The sequence below is a fragment of the Danio aesculapii genome, chromosome 3, assembly GCF_903798145.1.
Source record: "Danio aesculapii chromosome 3, fDanAes4.1, whole genome shotgun sequence".
Classification (NCBI taxonomy): Eukaryota; Metazoa; Chordata; class Actinopteri; order Cypriniformes; family Danionidae; genus Danio; species Danio aesculapii.
This window is the reverse complement of record NC_079437.1, coordinates 12,358,336-12,381,862: the sequence shown is the minus strand read 5'-3', so window position 1 is coordinate 12,381,862 and position 23,527 is coordinate 12,358,336. Positions and strand designations below refer to the sequence as shown.

The window sequence follows — 23,527 nt, the reverse complement described above, 5'->3', positions numbered from 1 at the left end:
GAATTGAATTGAATTGAACATTTTAAATGAGTGAAATAAATAAGGGTTATGGATGTGACTAAAAGTTAGTAAGTTTACAGTATACAACAAAATGGGTAGAAACATGTAGAAATTCAGCTAATTAAACTGTACAACCCAAAAGAAACAATGCTCATCTAAAAGGATAAGAGTTGGCTCACTATAGAACAAAAATGATTGATTTTATTTTATATTTTTGCATTTATGAGGAAAAAAGCTTGGTTTTGGATGTGACAGATGTGAAATTGGCACTTGTGTGAGTTTGGTAAATCAAATATAATTGTTTGAAAACACTGACAGAGACAATTGAGCATTTTAGATTACTGTAAAATACAAAACTAGACAAAAAAACTTAGTAAGGGTTTCACTATTTTGGTGAAAGCTTAATTTTTTTTCATGGCAAGGTTGACATTTTCATGGAATTGCTCATCAGCTTTTTTCTTACCTGTTTTGGATGGGCCCTTTGAAGGTGGGGTCGAATTTCCTGGGCTCTCCTGTGAAAACAACAGGGAAAAACCAATCAATACTCCAGGTATCTTTTAGATCAGAGGGTCCCAAACCTTTCAGCTCGCGACCCTCAAAATAACAAAGCCAGTTAGTTACTCGCAACCCCCACTATACTCACAGGTGGTTATAAACATGCAAACATTGCACACAACGGTGCACACACGCCAATAGACACTATATAAACAAGCTTATTGATAAAAAGTGCAACAGTCTTATAACCATATAATTTATTAAAGCCTCTATTCATTTGATTCATTTAATATTAACCTCACTTAATGAGAATGGCGGGCACAATGTTTACAGCACAAGACTATCCTTGATTTAAATTTGGAGACTGCCACTTGGAGCCTTTATGTTCAATCAACGCCTTTATTTTTAATGTACGTGAGTGCAGTAAAATCAATCTGCTGCAACTAACACTATTGCAGTGTCGTTAATCTAGCGTAAAAACCCCAGGGGTCACAATTGAATGGACAAAGAATTGAAAGGCTGATGGCTTTTTATTTGCATGTTTTTTATGCAACTATTAAATACTATTTTTTAAGTTCTGTAGGATAAAATATAGTTATTTTTTATTTATTTATTTTTATTTTATGTTTATTGTGAGCACTCAATTGTGAACAATCATACCGCACTTCAAGGTATTTTGAATCTCAATATGTGATCTTAGGTGGTATACAATTTACGTACATTATTGTCAGGTGTCCTAACTACAGAGTAGTACTCAAATTTTGTAAATTATAAAATGAATAATAGCATAAAGAGAATAAAAAAAATAAAAATAAATAAATAAATAAATAAAAATTAATGCACTATTTTACATCCGGGGTGAGAACGCATGTCATAATATAATTCCTTCCAGAATAATCTCAACTGACCATCTTCATTATACACATGGGGATATCACACAATACAGTATGAATATGTATAACCATACACTGTAAAAAAAAATCTTGAGGCTTGTCATTTCATTAAAAAAAAATTGATGTGGTCATTAAAAATAATGTGCATATTTTCTTTAAAAAAATTATATTCTTAATTTATTCTAAAATATTGTGAAGATGTTGCTAATAAAATCAAGAGATAAACTTTACAAATTTAAGCAAACCAGTGCAATTATTAGGCTTAATTTGAGAAACCAATTAAGCTAATAAAATTGAGGAAAGATGGCTTCATGCTTATTTTAAGAAAATTCACTCAATTATGTGGATTTGATTGAGATGTTTGCATTTGAATCTCAACAACAGCAGTGATCAGATGACATTGTTAATCTGCTCCTTCAAAGTTTGCATGTTAAGAGGTAAGCATTAACTGTTCATTATTTTTATTGTCTTAAGTTCTTTCAGGAAAAGACACATGCTGTTCAAGCTTGTTCAGGAGCTTAGTTTTTGCCATACGATGTATTTAGGGATACACCAACACGGCAATTCGTAACTTTTTGATTTAGTGGCTTATTCGTACGAATTCATATGATCTAATTCGTACAATTTAGTACGATTTGCTCATCCCCCAATGACGGTTGGGTTTAGGGGTGGGGTTAGGTGCCACGCCTCCTTTTTAAAATCGTACAATTTCGTACGAATGAACTCGTACGAATTAGCCACTAAACTGACAAAATGTAAAATACTTACGTTTTCTCGTGAGATCAGGCTGGATACACAGGTAATTTAACCACCCATTCCTATTTGAAATTGATTTGCTTCAATGTTCATTCTGAGTTATGTATTAAAATGGAAGAAATTATTTGCATTGTAATTTAGTAATTTTTTTGTAAAAATCTTTAGTAATTTTCACATGATTCTTTCAGGTGGTTGTTGCTAAAAAAAAAATCAAGTCTTGAAAACTACTTAAAAATATATCGTGCAATAGCGTTACCACTATTTTTTAAGTAAATAGCACATAAGATTTTTTACAGTGTATACATGTACAAACATTAGCATATATTTACCAGTAAAACATCTTTTCGTTTATAGCAACAAAATCAGGTCTTTTAACTAAAGTATATTCAACCCATTTCCTGCATTATTCCAGGAAAATATCCTACTTTAAACTGATGACAAAAGTGATTTTTTCCATTGTGTATATCTCAATATCTCAAATCCAATTATTTAGGGTTGGTCGCTCTTGCTGTAGCCATTTGCGTGTGATTGCTTTTTTTACTAGCAGTCATGAGCACACATCAGGTATTTATTGTCTGCCATTACTGTATCTGGATCCACACAGCCAAAATAAAATATCTTACTTTCTAGAGGTATATCTAAAATATAGTCATTCTAATAGTTCAATAACATATTTGATATTTTTGGAAATCTCCAAGCAATCCCCCTTTTTGTCTCACGACCCCCACTGTTTTATAATCACAAAAGAAGTGTGCTTGCAAAAATGTCACTGAAGAAAACCAATGACTATAAGCTCATTCACACCAAACGTGTCTTTGCTTTTAAAATGAGGGCATAGAGCACAGAACAGAATAGAAACTTTCACGGGTTGTCCCGCCTCCGAGCTCTTCTGATTGGTCCACTGTTTTGAATCTGACAGTGATGACCTGCCTTGTGTGTAAAAGTTGAAGACCTTCTTTTTGCTGCACTTTGACTGAAAACTACAATTAAAGGCCGTACAGTGCTGTGGCATCACAGCAGTATTTTGTAATCGTAGTTGTGCTCGAGCCCGTGTTTACAACAATGTAGGTAGAACTCCAGTTTGTAATATAAATTGGTGTTCTCTTTCAACATACTTCACAAAGTGTCCTCTTTTAACTTATTTTAGGGCATACAAGTCTTGATACCCAGGGTTCCCTTTAACTTGACACAATGTCTAAAACGAGCAGTGTTTCAAAAGGTGTAACGTACACACACATCCGTCAAGCGTGTGCCCCTTTAAAGACATAAACCAGCACACAACCACACAACTGGGGCCTGTACCATGGAGCCTCTGTTAAATTTAAGTTTAGTTTGCACCAATTCTGTGTTTTAAGTACCATAATGGTAGCTCAGCTGTTCCATACTACCACTGGCAACAAAGAGTGATTAAAGTTGACCTGCCTTTATTTTACATAAGACCCAAGATTGGTCAAAATTAACTGAAAGCCAGGTAATTCGGCCTCATGGTACAGGCCCCTGGAAAATAACATTAATGTTTGCATTAAATCAAAATTTACCATGTTTATTTAGTCAGTCTGATAACTTGGCAAAATATGCTTAGCCAAGCCCCTCCAACTGTTAGTTTGCTATTATTGGGAAATGTGAGGAGTGCAAAAATAAAACCTCGCGCCCTACTGAATATTCCATTTCAGTTGGGAACACATCATATTGAAACGAATGCTGCAGCAACTTCAGGTTTATGCTCACTTTGAAAAAGTGGAGAAAAAAAAAAGACATTTTTTCTAGCACATTTTTTGTAATTGTATGTGCGTTAATGTATGTGTGTTATAGGGCTAGGCGATAAAATCGGTATAGATATTTGACCGAACACCATGGTCAATATCGATAAAAAAAGATTCGGTATGTAGTTTCGTTATGAAGCACTATAGTTTTATTAAAAAGAGGCTGCTTTAGAAGCAATGCCAATGAGCTTGGGGTGGCAGTTTGTCATTACCAATGGAGGTGCGCGACTTGCACAGCGCGCACGCGTATTTTCCAGCCGCACCTAGTTAAAAACATATGAACTTTTCCAAATGCCGCAAGCGTTCTGGGATCCATGCAAGTACAACTAACCAATCAGGTGAATAGTATCATGGCGAAGGAAACCATGTACTCGCGCTTGTCACTTTAGGTCAGAAGTGCCGTAGAGCAGCAGTGAAGAGATTGTAAATAAAAAAAGATCAAAGGATGTCTCCAGAGTGGCTTTTTGATTTCTTTTCTTGTGCATCACAGCCACTAGCTCCTCATCTGAGAGATTTTTTAGCATAGGGATAATATAATCATCTAACTTTACAACCTGTAATGTTGCAGTATGTATTTGAATAATAATGACAGGTTTCTTTACTTGAAAGCTCAGATTTGATTATCAGAATTTGTGTTGTTGAGAGTTTGAGGTTTACTGTATCATTTTTCACACCTTAAAGTTTGCTTTGATTGTTCAATGTTTGCGAAGTTTAAGAGTCTCCTTAACACGCATGCTTATTTTACTATGAAGAGATCAAATATTTTGTTGAAATATTTTAGTTTTTGACTATTAAAACTATTGCCTTAGTAATATTAGTGAATTAAGATGAAGTGGTTAAATAAAAATTCTAATATTCCTAAATGTATTGTTAAATAATTATTTTGCAATATCGCTCAGCCCTGGTGTTAAATATATTTTATTGCAGTTTTTTTTCCTTCTGCGTTTTTTTCTTGTTTGCCTACTCATTGGTTGATTGGGACGATTATTGTTTGCAGCTGTGATGTCTAGAGTTTGAGGATGGCTGCGTCTGAAATCGCATACTTCCATACTATATAGTTTGCTAAAAACAGCACGCATTCTGAGTAGTATGTGAAATTCACATCATTTAAAAAACAGTATGCCAAAAGTACCTGCATGATCTACTACTTCCAGCACATTTGAAGTGCTCATCAGATAGACGCTACGCTATCCCTTGTTGCAACGCGAGAGAATTCATGAACAGGAGTGAAGCGACGCAACTGACGCGGGTAGGTCACGAGATCAGGACAAAATGGTGGATGTAATACGCTCGAAATCCATTCATACTACTCACATTCATACTGTATAGTATGTACTTTTATCACGGTCAAGTAGTATGTTTAAATTCAAATGTATTACCTACATCTTGAGTTCTCTTGTGTTTCCTGTATGACCTGATGAAGACGATGTAGGTTAAAACATTGTCATATTAAATCTGTTTTTTGAGAGCTAAAGTGGCAGAGTGCCGATTTTTGAACTTTTTCTATTGGGTTTGGCTAGATCGGGCACCCACCTTCAAGAATCTCCTAGATGTGTGCACACTGATGATCACAATTAAATTTATAATGGAACTAAGGAATTGCCCATGTGTTGTATTGCTTGAACATTCAAATGTGCCATTTGAACAGAATTAAGATTTTTCATCACTTTTGGTCAAGCAGTGATAGTGAAAGTGATAGTTCACCAAAAATTGTCATGATTTACTCCACTTGTTCCAAACCTGTTTGAGTTTCTTTTTTTCTGTTGAACACAAAGAAATTTTTGGAAAAAACAGCCATTGACTTCCATAGTAGAAACAAAATATACCATGAAAGTCAGTAGGTAGGTTTCCATCCACATATTTTATGCACATTTTTGATTATTCACATAAAAACCGGTTAATGGAAATGCCAAGATGCACATACTAGGGCTGTTCGATATTGGAAAAATCTTATGGCGATAATTTATTTATTTTTTGCTCCGCGATTAAAAACTGTGATATGAATATCATTTAACCAGATGGCATTTGGAAAGTCATTAATGTAAATTGATTGGGATAGTTTTGTATGGTCAATATTATTTTATATACACAATTTATTACAAACATATAATTAAACTACAGATATAAAAAAGAAAGATTAAAGTGAAACAATGAGTGCTTTATGGTTTTCTGTGGTGTCTAATAGTATCAGGTAGATATATTGAATTATTAAATGTTTACTCATTTGAATTGAGAAAATATTTGCTTATGGCCACTTTTTAGTCCTATCCCACGTTAAAGTGAATTTTATATAAATTCATGGTCTACACAACAATTTCTGGACTTGCTGCATCACAAATACCAAAATTAACTATTTATAAAAAATTTATCACTGTCTAGCTATCGGATATTAGGCATGGATATTTATGGATAGTTCGGTTGCGCACTTCTGATTGGGTAGAACGAAAGTGTGCTCACTCAATTGGCTAGTAAGACTATCACACACAGACGGCAGTCACGCATTTGCCCTGGGCGGGGGAAATTAAATAATACATATATATTCCATATCACAGCTTCTTGTGAGTAGCTAGATTGCGATTCGATTTAATCGCAACCCCCCTATAGTCATTAAAAATCCCATGGCACTTCTCGTAAAGAGTAGGGGTGTCACCCCGGTGTCCTGGATTCCCTCCATCAGCTTTTACCCATCATGGCCTCCCAATCATCCACTGAATTGGCTCTATCACTGTCCTCCACTCAACCAATAGCAGGTGTGTGGGGAGCGCACTGGCGCCGTTGTCCTGTGACTCACATCATCCAAGTGGTGGAGTGGAGAGACCCCCCTCATAATTGTGAAGCGCTTTGGGTGTATGACCATGCACGATAAACAAACTATATAAATACATACATTAACTCATTGAATGGAAACGCTGCTTTATTCGCATGTCTTTTATGCAAAATTCCAATTTTGCGCATAAATTTAACTCTCATCTTGGAAAGAACTGGATGGAAATATAGCGAATGGCTGCTCTTTCCAACATTCCTCAGAAAACCTTGTTTGGTGCTCAACAGAAGAAAACTAAATCATAAAAGTTTAGAAGAAATTACATCAATACCCAGTGAGTGAGCAAGACAGTAAAGCCACCTAGCAACCATTCAAACCACCCAAGCAACGCTTAAGGATGTGGTTAACATGACTCAGCACATGACTAGCATTTTTGCTGACCTCTGCATGGCTGAACACCACTCACATGTGCATGGTAAACTAATTAAGGTCTGTGCAAGAAATGACAAAACCTCACACTCACATGACGTTTTCAGAAATATTTCGTAACTTACAGCCCTTTAATGAAACTTCCCAGCAAATCTCAAAATGGAGGAGTAAGAGAGAGCTTTCCCATGCATCACTGCTTTTAATTACTGTACATTTGTTGCTGCTTGTCTTGGCCATGGGGAATGCTCCTAAAATAAATAAGTCACGTGGTGTAAACGTTGTGCCAAACAGAAAGTAACCAAGCCGTCCTGTTAACCTAATTCAGTTCTGCAAATGAGTGAGCAGAAAGACTTTGATCCATATGTCGCACTTAACGCAAGTCAATCCAAATTAAACTTTTTTTAACTTGGTACATTTTATGCAAGTATTTACCAAACATATGACATATTTACCTTTTAAACAGATATGATCTTCGAAACATAAACACAAGGTATTATCTGGTCTCTCTCTAATTTTTCAAACCACTTTGAAACCGGTTTCAAGTTCCTTCAATGAAAATATAGGCAGACTACAAAAAGTTTTTTTTTTTTTCTTAAAAACAAATTAAGATATTTTAAATTAAGATATAGTTAAATATAATGAATTAAGATCTAGAATTAAGATGTGATATTTTTGGATCTAATATTTTGACATTTTGTGCCAAATACTGTGCTTTTTTTTTACTGTGGCCACTGTACTTCCGTTATGTAAACTGCTATGAACTAAGTAAGAACAGATGTGCAAATGCTTTTATTCGCCAACCAGAGCTCTTTAGTGGAAAAAGCTGGTAGGTCTTTCCCTTTACTGAGAGAAAACATCTTATGCGTTAGGACTGGAACAGAAAATCTGCTCTGTTTTGTCACAGTGAATAATAAAAAAACATTCAGAAATATGATTTACAAAAGAAAAAACAGAGACTATAATTAGGGAGGATCAAAAAGGTTTGCTACTGAAAAGTTGACCAGAACAGCAAGTTTCAGTTTCGGGTGAAATGGTTTTAAAGGCCCAAAATGTTGACCACAACAGTGACATTTGTTCATTTTATAAAATATATTTAACAAAAATTTTTTTTTTTAAAATGATATATATATTTGTTCATTTTATAAAAAAAAAAAAACATTTAAAAAATAAATAAATATATTTAAAAAAATAAATAAATATATTTAAAAAATAATAATAAAAGAAATAAATAATAATAAAAAAAATAAATAAATAAATAAATAAATAAATAAATAAATAAATAAATAAATAAATAAATAAATAATATATATATATATATATATATAAATAAAATGAAATCACAGAAGGAAATAAATAAATACTTAACTATTGCACAGTTTGTTATAATAGTGACAATTTGTGCTAGTTTAATTACTTATACACTATAATATATTCCCAGAATTTTACAACATGTTACTGTAATTTTTCACAGTAAATTACATAAGTGTCACTTTACAGGATTTATCTGTTAAATTTTTACGTATTCAGAATTTTATTGTAAAATTAAGGCAGGCATCATGATTACAGCAAACTACTGTAAAAAGGCTATATCTTTTGCACGATAGTTATTGGAATTCAAACACTATTAATATTTTATTCAACACAGAAATTAATACACATTAAATTTTATGCTTGTACAGGCTATTTATTGATATTTAGAAATATTTACTGAATTATTGTTATTATGAAGTACCTCACAGTAATTTACTGTGAATTTACATTCAGTACCTTACTGTTAAAGAAATGTAATTATTAGCCAATAGTTTACTGTAAATTTAAGATAAAATATTTTACAGTGTACATTTATTATTACATACCAGCTATCAATAATATTTAAAATATAGTCTTATTCAAAAGTCTTATTATAACGTAATAAAAATCTATCCCGAAACTGCACTGATTTGCTCTTCAGACTTCGGTACCGCGTGCCTGATGGCATGAGCATGAGCAGACTATTGCCAGAGTATGTTTTTACAGTGTAGCTTTAAAGCAATAAGATCTGAATGTGTGAATAAGTGAATAAATAAGAATTAAACCTACAAAAGCTCAGACACCCACTCAAATCTAATAATTCTTTAGCCATTACAATATTTGAGTCAAATAAATTAAAACAGGTAATGCCTATAATAATCCATTCATGTTCCTTTTTCTCTGTTGTTTATGGAAAGACAATAAGACTGGCTCTATACTGTATTACTTTCAAAATAACTAGTAATTATTTTGTACTGTCATTATGGCAAGGACAAAAATAAATGAGTTATTAGTAATTAGTTAAATATCTAAAACTCTATTAAACAACACTAGTTTTCATTCACAGGAGGGTTAATAATGTTGTCTTCGGCTCCTAAATTAGTTAGCTGTGGCATCTTCACAATGATTTCTTTCTTCTGAGGATTGCTGACATTTAAGCAATTCCCCCAGCACATAATGGGAAGATACATAGGAAATTCTGCTGTGGCATCTGACTGTAAACATCCACACCCTTTTCTGAGACAGACATGTAAAGACTGAGTGCTTTAGTTCCCATACAGGCCGGAGTATAGTGCAGACAAAGCCCTGTGACCCTAATACAGTTTAAACACACTTCTGTCGACGCATTGAATGGATGCAAATAATGGCTGATGGCATAAAAGCGAACCGTTGTGCCTTTAGAGCAGCTACAAGAGACACACAAAACCTAAAGATCTAAAGAAGATCTCCTGTATGATATTGGAAAAAACTGAGATTGGGATATTTTGTTTTTCTGCGTTATGAATAAAACTTCAGAAAATATGTCTATTTGGAAAGAATTCATAATTGTATTTTGTATCATAATTCATAATTCTATCATTGCGAGGGATGATTTTGTAGGAGAGTGCATGTGAATAAAATATACAAAATAAGGTTGTGATGGTTTCACGTTTTGAATGTGTTTGATTATCATATGATTAACATTTTCATATCGGTTTAAAAAACAAATAATAAAAAAATAAATAAAATCAATGTGTATCAGTAACTTTATGCTTCTCCGATAAGGTGTTATGCATGCATTTCATATCTTTTGAGAATACATTTAATAAATTATTAAACACAGAAATTCATAAAGAAAATAAATTATTCTATTCAGTTTTAACAAAACAGTTTATATTTATCCTAGTCTGTTAAATAGTTACGAGTTGTTGTTGTTTTTTTAAATGGAAGATATATAGCTTTATTTATTATATATTTTTATTCATTTATTTTCAGAAGAAAGACTATTATTTTTACTATTAGCCTGTTACTTTCATTTTTTAACAAAGCTTGTACAATAAACCATCTGTTCACTTAAAATTGGAATTTGTGTTTTATATTTATATATTTATTAGGGCTCCACAATATATAGTTTGAGCATCGATATCGCAATGTGTGTGTCCGCAATAGTTACATCGCAAGACATGCAATCTTGAGTTGACCAGAAACCACAAGTCAAAACACACAAGATTTGTGGAGACACTGTAGAATTGCACCGTAATAGAGTGAAAGCTTATCATCTGCATGGGTTTTAAGGCCTGTGACTGTGTGAGCATTTGAAGAGAGCATTTTAGTAGTGCATAAAGAAGTTTCATATAGATTAATTTTAATAATTATTTAAATGGTGAAGACTATATAGTGCTAATTTACATTTGATTATCCAATTTCTTTACCTGAATACTGTTGCTCTCTCCAGAAAACCATAAAGCTCAGTTTATTTCACTTTAACATTTGATCAGTTGTTTATTTATAACTGTAGTTTATGTACGGTTATAATAAATTACACAAAAATATATTTATATTTCTCTCCCCTACAAAACCATCCCAAGTAATGCCTTTGCAAATAGAGCGTTTAAAAGTCATCTGGTGAAATTTAATAATAATAATAATAATAATAATAATAATATCTCAATGTAAAAAATTTCCAATATCACACAGCCCTATATTTATACATTTACTTATATTGTTAAAGGTCTAATACAAAATAAAATAAACTAAGCACAAATGAGATAAAAACACTAGAAAACAAAGGAAAAATGAAATAACATTATTATTACTTAATAATGTCTAGTGCCCACATGCTTAAAATATGCTTGAAATCATACAGTCACAGGCCTTAAAAACACATCCAAATAACAGTCTTTCACACTATTTACTTATCGTGCAATACTTGGACATGACCTCAATCATTTTTGGTGTTGATATAATTATTTCCAATTAATTTACATTCTACCTCATCGGTGTCATGGTTTATAATTGGACATTTAATAGTATATTATATAAATATATAAACACATTTTACATATACATTTTACATATACATTTTACCATCAACCTTTTTAACATCCCTAACCATTAATGTTAATGATATTGCTTCCGCTGCGGGTGATTCCTACATGCATTTATACGCTGATGAATCAATCATTTATACATCTAGTACGCCTTTGACTACAGCACTTTCTTCACTGCAAGCCAGTTTCTTTAAACATCCAACGCCCTTTTACAAATGTTCATTTAGTTTTAAATACTTATAAAACAAAATGTATGGTTTTTAATAGAAATTTACCATATGTTAAATTTCCTCCTAAAATGTCCTCATTGGACGGTACTGAGACTGATTATGTTGACTGCAACAAATATCGTGGTGTCTGGTTAGATGGTAAACTGTCATTTGACTCATTTGTCATTTGAAACTCACATATATGTACTGCTCAAAAAGGTTAAAGCCCGTAAATCTTCTTTTACGCACTCTTCAAAGCAGCATTTGGTCAAATTAACAGTATTACCCATTTTGCATAACGGGGATTAAATTTACAGATCAACTTAATAAAAAATCTCCTTCACAAACTGGATGTTATTTACCATTCAGCATTTCATTTTGTTACTGGTGCGCCATTTAATACTCATCACTGTCGACTGTATTCTTTATTGAATTGGCCTTCTCTTCAATCACGTTGACAAATTCATTGGTTTCTGTTAATTAATTAACAAAACTCTTATTGGGAAAACTCCAACGTATTTACAGTCACTTCTTAACATTCAGAAAATTGTCTCTAGTAGTTTTATTAACCTTTGTATACCCAAAGTTCGCACTTCATTTGGTAGCTACTCTTTTCAGTTTTCTGCTCCTGATGCTTGGAGTCATCCGCAGCAGACCTTAAAAGCTCAACACTTTTATTCCACCACCATCCTTTAAAAATTAAATCCAGTTAATAGTACAAGACCACTGTGCTTGTTTTTACAAGTTATTACCTGCATCTGTGAAATTTTTAGGTTGCCTCTTGGCCAGGTCGTCATTGTAAATGAGAACTGGTTCTCAATTGACTTACCTGGTTAAATAAAGGTTATACTTTTTAACATCTAAATTACAGATTCTATATTACCTTAATAATGGAAATCGTAGTCCTTTGAAAGAGTTTATGGCTATTAACATTACTATGCTCTTTTATTATAATTATATTATCAGTGGCATGAAATGATCTCAACAACATCGCTTGTCTCAACAGTTTGTGTGACAATATATCACACGACAAAAAAATTTTATCGTGAAAGGCCTAAACACGATTAGATTAAAGTTCAACTTTGCAATGACTCCCCAAATCACGTGTTCTGAAGTGTGGTTGCTGGATAATTATAATCCCAACTTATCCTTGTGACTATTACAGATTCACACACTGCAATATTGATGCTAAAAAAATTGTGCAGCCCTACTGAAAGTAAAAGAAAAAAACTATTTGAAGTAACTACTCAAACGAACACACTAGCACAGCTTTAGTGTCAAGTTACTCAATGAGATTTTCAACGGGCTTTTCGACATGCCGAAAACAAGAAAACGCATGCATAAAGAGATAGCATCATCAAGTGACGTTACCGCTCTTTTTGGAAACACCGTTCTCTCCGCACATCCTGATGTTTATCTGATGATACGATAAATAATCCTTCCTCACTGTGAAGCTAGGTTACACAGTCCTTCAGTCCACAATCTGACTTAACTTCCTGATTTGATTCAGAGGAACAGCCCGATACTGTTGAAAACTGGTTCGACCTGTCTCTGAAACAACTGCAAGCTGAGCTCAACCCCCCCTTTTCAAGCATGAAAATATTGAATGTCACTCATTTGATCAGTTTGGTGAACTCATTTTGTCTGCAGATTTTGCAAAGCAATTTTATTGTTCAAGTGTCTCTCAATATTTCATTACATGTCCTAATAAATGATCATTTTTATATAAATTATACAAGGTAAGCAAGTTAGTAATGTTTTGACTTGTTTATGTTATGCAAAATGCTGCAATAGACAAACATACATTGTATGGGTCAAAATTATGCCAAAAATTCTTATAATATTATTGTATATTATATGTCTTAACTTATATGTTACATATATAGAATTAGGGATGCACTGATGTCATTTTTTTGGAACCGATCCGATACCAAAATTCGGAGTATCGACCAATACAGAGCTGATCCCGATATTGTGCTGTTTTTTTTTGTTTTTTTTTTTCTTAAGCGTAGTACAGGTTCTGGTGATAAACTCAAATAATATATCTTCTTTAGTAAAAATAACAGACCTGTGACCTACTGTATATGACCTACTGTATATACTGTCTGCGCAACCGGATGCGTAAATGAAGCGCTTGATGCATCACTTGAGAAAGAGCAGCCCTCCAGTATCTGCAGACACTTTTAAAACTGAGCAGCACAAAGGGGAGAAATCAGTGCGTTCAGGATCTGTCCATGACAAGAGCGGGTAATAAACCTCTCTACTTCAGTGTTGCAAATGCAATCTAACAGACAGCCTAACATGATTTAGAAACGGCAATGAACTCCTTGTTGCAGGTCAAAATGAACCCATTTAATGCAAAACTAAATGCATTCTCCACTGATTACTTAAACTAGGGGTGTCCAAACTCGGTCCTGGAGGGCCGGTGTCCTGCATAGTTTAGCTCCAACTTGCTTCAACACACCTGACTGGAAGTATGTAGTATAGTTTGTAGAACGAGACTGATTACCTGGTTCAGGTAGGGGTTGGAACTAAATATGTAGGACACCATCCCTCCAGAACGGAGTTTGGACACCCTTGACTTAAACTAATAGGAACACATAGTCTTGGAGAAAGTTTTTCGTGTTGTTATAAATGAACGTGCCATGTAGTTTGAATTGTGAATGAATGGAGAATAATCGACAGGCACAGCGGAGGGAAGCATTGAATTGAACATGAACTTAACCACTTGAGTATTCATCTGTACTTCACATTAAACTATAGAATGGCTTCAGAACACCTGGGGTATAGTAGGCATACATGACAACACTCTAGTGCCTTATAATAGGCTACCTTCATGGCTTTGATGGCTTATAAATGACACAGAATATAGCACACGCGAAAGATCGGATTTGGATCGGTACCAGCTGGCCGATACCGGATACAGCAAAAATATGCGGTATTGAACCGATATCCGATCCAAGTATCGGGAACGGTGCATTCCCTATAATAAAATATTAAATGTTTAGCATTAAATGTTTATCCTTTATTAATTGTGATGAATAATGATTATTAAAGGTACAGTAGGTGATCTGCCAAAATGCTATCCGTTAGCATAATAGCTTTGAAAGCACAGTCCCTAACCTGCTGTCCAAAGCCACGCCTCCTGAAATCACGAACGCACACTGTAAAGATGACAGTAGACAATCCACTAGATCAATAGTCTCATTACTCAATTCCTGGAGGGCCACAGCTCTGCATAGTTTAGCTCCAACCACCTCCAACTCACACCTGCTTAATAGTCTAGTTAGTTGGATCAGCTGCGTTTGATTAGGGTTGGAGCAAAACTGTGCACAGCTGTGGCCCTCCAGGAATCCAGTTCTAGACCTATGCACTAGATCATGTCATTCGCCAGTTAGAAAACTTGATAGTACTTTATAATACTACAATTTCGAATTAAAAACTGTATTATTTCAAGCATGTTTTCAGTTGTGTAGCAAGCAAAACTTATCATAATGTGCAATATTTCATGCATGCAAGGATCACTGGTCTCACACTATCACACACTTTGTCCTAAAGCTCCTATATGGTTCTTGGCCGCAGGGGTGCAGGACTAAGCCATACTTGTATGCCAATTGAATTGAAATGAATTTTAGACCAAATATTGAAAGTACTGTAGCATGGTAAACAATATATGGGCCGCATCACAGGTTTTCATTGCTCAAAAAATAAACCAATGTGAAAATAAAACCAACTTGATTGACCTCAGTAAATCAGGCTAGGCAGAATAGCGCTATTTACTGATGTTTTGTTGTTAAACTAAATAAAAAAAAAACCTATATTATCGATGCTGTAAAAGGTCTCTTATGAAACTAAAAATGGTCACAATTTTTCGCTGGAAGATTTCAGTGGCTGAACAACACTTCTGTGCTCTACATAATCTACATATGCTTTGCAAGATAAAATAGTTTTAAATCAAAACATTACCCGTCTAAAAGAAATACTTCAGCCATGATGTCGTCCTTCCTCCAGCGTGCAAAACTAACTCCAATATCGATTCAGGATTTTAAAACGTTGATTCAGCATTTGTTTTTACAGCGGTCACTACCTCATATGCACATGCAAACGGCGGATCTGCATGAACAGGGATGCGCAGACGTACAAATCAACATTTGTTGACAGACAGTTATCTTATCAGAATTATGGGAATTATCGGCCTGACAGATTTTAACTGAATGAACAGTTTTTAGTCTTATGCCTTACCCAGAATATAAAAATACATACAGATATAAACACATTTAGATCATTACTATTGAAATGTGAAGAGACTTTCGACCAGCACAACAAAACATGTTTCTGAAGACAATCACCTACTGCACCTTTAATGTTCATTGCTAAACACTTCATTTAAAGACCAATTTAAACTTGATTTTCTCAATATTTAAATTTCTCAATATTTTTTTGCATCCTATTCACCATTTTAAGTTGTTCTAGCCTGGCTAAATATGGTCCGATCCTTACAAATCATAATGGAAAAAGGAAATTAATGGAAAGTTTCCATTTTCCACTTTGATTTGTTAGCATTGGACAATGTTTAGCCAGGCTAGAACAACTTAAAATGGTGAAAAGGATGCACACACACAAAAAAACCAGCTAAATATCAAAATATTAAGGAATATCTAGTTAAATTTGTCTCAAAATGAAGTGCTTAGCAATGATATTATATTAAACACAAATCATATTAAATATATAAAAGATTTTTTTTAAAGTAACAACAATTAACAATTATGACTTTTCATGTTTTAAGATGATTTGATTGAAACAAGTTTAATTAAAATGTATTTGATCTAAAACTATATTTTTATATTTTTATATCTAAAACTGTATTTGAAATAAAAACTATTTGATCCAACTTAAAACATTTATTACAGTTCTGCATGAGTGAAGGGATTAAAACAAATATAAGATCCATTTCAGGGTACAGCCTGCATTCAGCGTAGGCTCATCAGTGGAAATCAAACACATAAACAAGGTTTATCCTGCATAGAGAATGAGGGGCACACGTCTTAAATTTCGTGCTGCTTCTGGCTGTTGGCAGATTTTAAAACATATAATTTTCCAGTACAACTTGGTGAAATAAACTCATTATGCATTTAGAGCTGGGCGTTATTGGTTTTTAACCAATGAGGCATGATAGCCAATGTAAAACAGGCAGATGAACAATGAATGTACATTATATATAAATATTTGACTTTATCAACTTAACAAATATTTTAGTACACTGAAAATATTATAATATATATATATATATATATATATATTATATAATATATATTATAATTATTAAAAAAAAACATTACTAATGCTTTGCTTCTTAGACTTTACACAGCTGAAACTTGCCTATAGCACTTATTCACTGCTGCTCTTATAGTTGTGTAAATTGCTTCCTTGTCCTCATTTGTAAGTCGCTTTGGATAAAAGCGTCTGCTAAATGACTAAATGTAAATGTAAAATTTACGCCTGCCAAATTTAAGCTGTCCTATTCATGCTCATAAAAAGCCTGTGGTTAATTAACAAGTAATTTTTTTCAATGCATAGACTGCATTTGGGTAGACTTCAATGCATAGCTTCCTTCCTCTATTTTGAACTTTTACATATTCCCTGTTATAAATCATAATATAAATATATTAAATGTAAACATAAAATTTTTTTAAATCATGTTATAAATTAAAAAAACACGTGGAATATAAAACATTTTATCTTATTTCATATATTTTATATCAGTAAACACAGATATTATGTGACAAATGGGTTTATTTCTTTTTTACAAATAAGCTTAACAGCATAACTGAGAACAAAGGAGGAAAATCAATATCTCCTCCATTTCTCTTAATGACTAATGGGAGGAAAACTGCTGTCAGCAGTCTATTCCTTTGACTGGATGTTATCACAAGAAGACCTTTTACAGTAAATGGTGTTTAGATCTACATAACAATAAAAACTCTCAGAAATTTCATGTTGATTTAAGTCTTTTCCTGCTGTTTGATTAATAAAAAAAGCTAAATTTTCTGAACTCTGACAAATTCAGGATTCCCTCAAAAAATTCTTTGTGAACAACTCCAGTTAATCATTATCATAATAACTCAAGCCACAGTCAAGTTAGGATGAGTTAAATACTAGATGCTAGCATACAAGACATGTATGTATCACCTTACAGCATATGACTGCATAATGCCAAACTACAAATGCTCATTTATATTTTATTAGAGCCAAGCAATTTCTTTTGTATACTCTTAACCCTTTAACGTGCATCAGTTTTCATAAAATGCAAGTTAAAGGGTTAACAAGGAATCGCTTATGCATGTGCATCCTTAAATAACAATAGTAATGGCATCTAATCATGTTTCTGGTATTAAAGTCCAACTCTAATTAGCCAATACTACAATTTTCCAGGGGAAAACATTGCTTGAGATCTATTAGAGAAGTTGAAGTGAATGTAAAAGTTGCCCGTTCCCTAATTTGAAACAGCTGCAGTCACATTCAGGCCCTCGACCGCAGAAATAGCACATAAACATAGCTCAGCAAGGCACGCAAGTTTAAAATTAAGCGGTAAAGACCTAACTTTATATCTTTAAAAAGCACCATCCCATATTACACCCTTTAATTACATGCACTCCGACTCATCTAAGTGGGCCTCCCATGACTTTGTGCTCTACGCTACTGGTTACCAAACATACTCAAAAGGAGATCCACCAGTTAAACAGACAGGGAAAATACTATTTTAACCTACTGCACATTGTAAAAAATGCTGGGTTACACAAAATCGACTTAAGGAATTAAGTTAACTTATTAGTTTTTAAACAAATGTAAGTGGATTGAAGATAACAATAGAGCTGTCGCAATAAAAACCTTAAGAATTGTGTCGTTTGAGCTCATTTTAAGTAAGTAGTTACAGCAAATGTATATTTTTTTGAGTGTAACAAACAAGCAGGAATGTTCTCGTTAAAGTAAGATTGTATTGGAGCTTTTTTTTTTTCAAATTCAGGATAGGAACCATAAGCAAACTATCAGGCGATCACAATCAACCCTTTCAATAGTGTCTATATTGTGTCCAATGACTTGTATTCAGAAACACACAACAGCTGTGTAGTTTCATATTTCTGCATACAGACAAACACGACTTGGCATGATTTGGCAACACAGCTTAACAATGCATGCACTTAATACAATGGAAACCTTTAGTTAGCCCATTATAACCACAAAATCTACTTCCTAAACCACTAAAATAATACCAATGACATAAATAAACACATTGAAATTTAAGCCAGCCTTCCACGAACAAAATATCATGATACCAAAAGCAAAACCCTCACATTTACAGTAGGAGGAAAATGACAAAAGTACCTATTTTTACAGATCTGACCGTTGTTTATGAGGAAATGGACATTACACGTATCAAAAGTAACGTTATTTCTAAGCAAATACAAACACATGGAGTACATAACGGGAGTTTTTAGGCGTTGACTTACAAACACAACACTTTTAACACCTCAAACCCCACCTTATCCCGACATATACAGTCAAAAACATATTTTCTAGACTGCTCTGGGTAGCGGTTGATGCCTTTTATGCTATTAAAATGATTTATGTTTGGTATCGAAGGCACGCGAGGGCTGCGTGTCAAACCGCAAACTTTCACAATAAACACCAGCAAATATAAAACTCGAGTAAACTTGCCGTATTTCGGTTTCTCATCTATATCCATTTCAGCTTAGCGTGTTGTGGAGCAGCTGTGGTGAACTACACTTCAGTGACCATGAGCAGTTCTGTCCACAACAAACTGCAGAGCAGACTAGCGATTCATGAAAGATGAAACTGCCTAGGAGTGATTTGATTGACAGTTCTTTTAACCAATCACCGGGCGTTCTCGTACAAATGAAAGAGCAGTGGGTTTTCTTTTGTTTTCCGTGTAAAATATTCAGATAATGTTAACGAAAGGACACACATACAGTGAATTTTAATACTAATTGATTAAATTAGCAGGATATAACATAAGCCAACAATAAAATTTCCTTAATATTATATTATATTATATTATATTACACTATATTATATTACACTATATTATATTACACTATATTATATTATATTATATTATATTACACTATATTATATTACACTATATTATATTACACTATATTATATTACACTATATTATATTATATTATATTATATTATATTACACTATATTATATTACACTATATTATATTATATTATATTATATTATATTATATTACACTATATTATATTACACTATATTATATTATATTATATTATATTATATTATATTATATTACACTACATTATATTATATTATATTATATTACACTATATTATATTATATTATATTATATTATATTATATTATATTATACTATATTATATTATATTATATTATATTATTCATTCATTCATTTTCTTTTTTTCAGCTTAGTCCCTTTATTAATCAGGGGTTGTCACAGCAAAATAAACCGCCTACTTGTCCAGCATATGTTTTACACAGGGGATGCCCTTCCATCTGCAACCCAGTACTGATAAACACCCACACACACTCATTCACACACATACACTACGGACAATTTAGCTTACCCAATTCACCTGTAGTGCATGTCATTGAACTGTGGGGGAACAAAAATGGGTTTTTGGGTAAGTAATGGTACCTTTACATGAGTATTATTTTTCAGTTCTCTTTCCACCACTGTGTAATACAAACATGAGAGTTGGTTACAATCATTACAATAATAGTTGTTTCAGGTGAGGAAAAATACTTCAAGAATTAAATACAGCAGTGTGAAGTAAAGGTCTAGTTTTTTTAGATGAGCTTAGGACATATTATATTCTATTTGCTGATGAACACGAACAAAGCACAAGTTCTTGTCTTAAAATATTTCCAAAGAAACTATTGGTTAAAGTAATCAAAATATCACTTACATTTCCTTCTTGGTTTGTTCTCTATACTTTTAAATGACTTCTAATGTGTTCACTGTTTAATGTTTGTAAGGACAGAAAATAAAATCTGTCAAAACAGGGGGAAAGCACCTGAAATATCCATCAGTTTCCCATGAAATGATAGAGTGGGGGATTATCAATAAATATTGTATGTACAGTATGTATCTATGTAACAGTACTCTCATTCATTCATTCATTTTCTTTTCGGCTTAGTCCCTTTATTAATCTGGGGTCGCCACAGCGGAATGACTTATCCAGCACATGTTTTACGCAGTGGATGCCCTTCCAGCCGCAACCCATCACTAAACATCCACACACAGTCATTCACACTCATACACCACGGACAATTTAGCCTACTCAATTCACCTGTTCCGCATGTCTTTGGACTTGTGGGGGAAACCGGCGCACCCGGAGGAACCCACACAAACACAGGGAGAACATGCAAACTCCACACAGAAATGCCAACTGACCCAGCTGAGGCGTGAACCAGCGACCTTCTTGCTGTGAGGCGACAGCACTACCTACTGCGTCACTGCATCGCCTGGTCTGCTTTTATCACTTATTAAAGCCCCCATGAACTGGAAGCTGTGACCGTTATTTTTTTCGTCTTGTAATGCAGTTCCTAGAGAAATGGCATAATAAAGGATAAAACAGTGGGCGTGGCTTGTTTTGTTTACTGCGAGCTGATTGGATGTAATAAAGTAGGCATTTCATTCAGAAAGATGGAGAAAAGTGTTTGGGGAGAGTTTCTACAACCTAACAGACTCCTACGGTTATAGTGGAAGGCATCTAAATTTATAAATGATAAAGTGCTGTCAAATTTTCTTTTACTGTATGAATATTTTACTTTTGGTTTTTTGAACTATGATGACAAGTTGTAAAATGAAGCTTGCGTCATTAATCTTTTGAGTATACCTACCAAGTTTCATATCTATCCATGTAAGTTAAGCAAACAGAAACCTCTTTTTTTATGGTACTAGAACTAGATATTTATATAAATACCAAAAAAAAGCTATTAAAACCGTGTGTTTGTTTGACACATGAGTTAGCAAGGCCTAGCATTATTTGTAATAACTATTTTCTTTATTTGTTCTTTCATTTTTGTTTTACCTATTGCGCTTTTGTACTTCTTATAATTTTATTATGCTTTTCATATTTTTTTGTACACCTCTGGCATTGTTTTTTATGTCTCGTTCTTGCATTAATAAAATGAATAAATAGAACCTAACAGACTCCTCGTCACCATTTCTGTTTGTTGTCAAAACTGACAGCTGCAGCAGCGTGGTTAAATGTGTTGTTAGCCACTCCTAAGATATACGTAATCTGACAATTTAACTGAAAACAGGAAGTGCATTTTCAGATTTCAATTAAAGATTACAAGAGCAAACTATTTTATTTCTTTCTTTTATTTCTTGGGCACTTTAAATAAAGCATGTACACGTTTTATTTTTGCACACACAAATAATAATAATAATAAAACACCACGACACATTTTTACAGAGCTGTACTTTTTTTGCGGATCACAAAACCAGACTTACGTTGCACAACTTTATTTTTAAATAGACAATAATGCATTGCATTGTTCAGATTTGTCGATTTTTAGAGATTGTAAATTCTGTTGTGCAAATCTATCAAATCTTACTTTTTTATTAGTAATATGCATGGCTAAGAAAAGAATTGTTATGGTGATTTTTCTCAATAATTGTCTTATTTGGACCCTCAGTTTCCAGATTTTGAAATAGTTGTCTCTACCAAATATTGTCCTGTCCTAACATACCATCAGTGGGAAGCTGATTTATTCAGCTTTCACATGATGTATAAATCTAATTTTCCAAGAATGTGTCACTTATGATGGTTTTGTAGTCCACAATCACATTTTTTCCCTTTAATATGCAGTATATCAGAGGCCTAATAACCTTTCAGTAGCCCGTTCTTAGTAGAATTTGAGGCTTTTTAACGTGAAAAACTTGTATAATATTTGACTGAAAAGTTCAGATGCAAAAGTGATGTGACAGTTTCTTCTAAAACATTTTTCTTTGTATTATTCTTAAGGGTAAGTTCTGTAATTTCACATTTATGACAAAAATAGGTTGTTTTCATCGTCTTCAAAGTGAAATAACTGAATATAAACACAGGAGGCAGAAAAATAGGTTTTATTATGTATTATATTAACCAGCTTTCCCAATGATGGGTTGCAGCTGGAAGGACATCCGCTGCGTAAAATATATGCTGGATAAGTTGGCGGTTCATTCCGCTGTGGTGACCCCTGATTAATAAAGGGACTACGCCGAAAAGAAAATGAATGAATGAATGAATGTATTATTAACCACTTTTGCAAATTTGCTGTGGCCCCCTAGTGGTAAATATGGAGGATGCAAATATCTTGACTAAAATAACTGACTTTAAGGCTTTATTACCGACATGTAAATACAATAAAATTAATAATACATGAAACAATAACAATACGACACATAACCGAGCAAGGAAAGAAGTAGCCTACCTAATCCTAATTCTCCAAAACACATGATTAATCTAAACAATAAATAATAATAGTCAGTAACAATAATTGTTAATAAGTAATTGTTAAATAATAACTTTATGATTCTGTCATCTCATGACTAAACAAACTGTATGAACAACAATCAAATACATTATGAAAGCCATGCATTTACACTGTTTTTAAACTGTTTTGACTGTCCGCTCCATACTTTCATTAGGTTTGGCTCTTTAGTGTTGAAACTTCTTGAATCACTTGTTATAATTTGTTCTTTTCCCCCTTGCTCTGGACTTTTGAAGTAAACTTGGTCACAATTTTACAACAAGGTTCTATTAATTAATGTTAATATAGCTACTAACTAGGCTATAAATATGAAATGAATCATCTTTTATAACGTTAGTTAATTGAAAGCCG

General features: G+C 33.3%; 1 protein-coding gene across 1 annotated transcript in view; it reads right to left on the bottom strand.

Moving 5' to 3' along the window:
• zgc:63569 (choline transporter-like protein 2) overlaps positions 1-1,412 on the bottom strand; it is a 42,276-nt gene extending 40,864 nt beyond the window's left edge. The window contains exons 1-2 of the mRNA XM_056449487.1: positions 1,404-1,412; positions 464-594 (exon numbers count right to left, since the gene is read on the bottom strand). Coding sequence (XP_056305462.1) covers positions 464-594; positions 1,404-1,412 — 140 coding nt within the window. The remainder of the gene's footprint in view (positions 1-463; positions 595-1,403) is intronic.
• Positions 1,413-23,527: the final 22,115 nt, after the last annotated feature.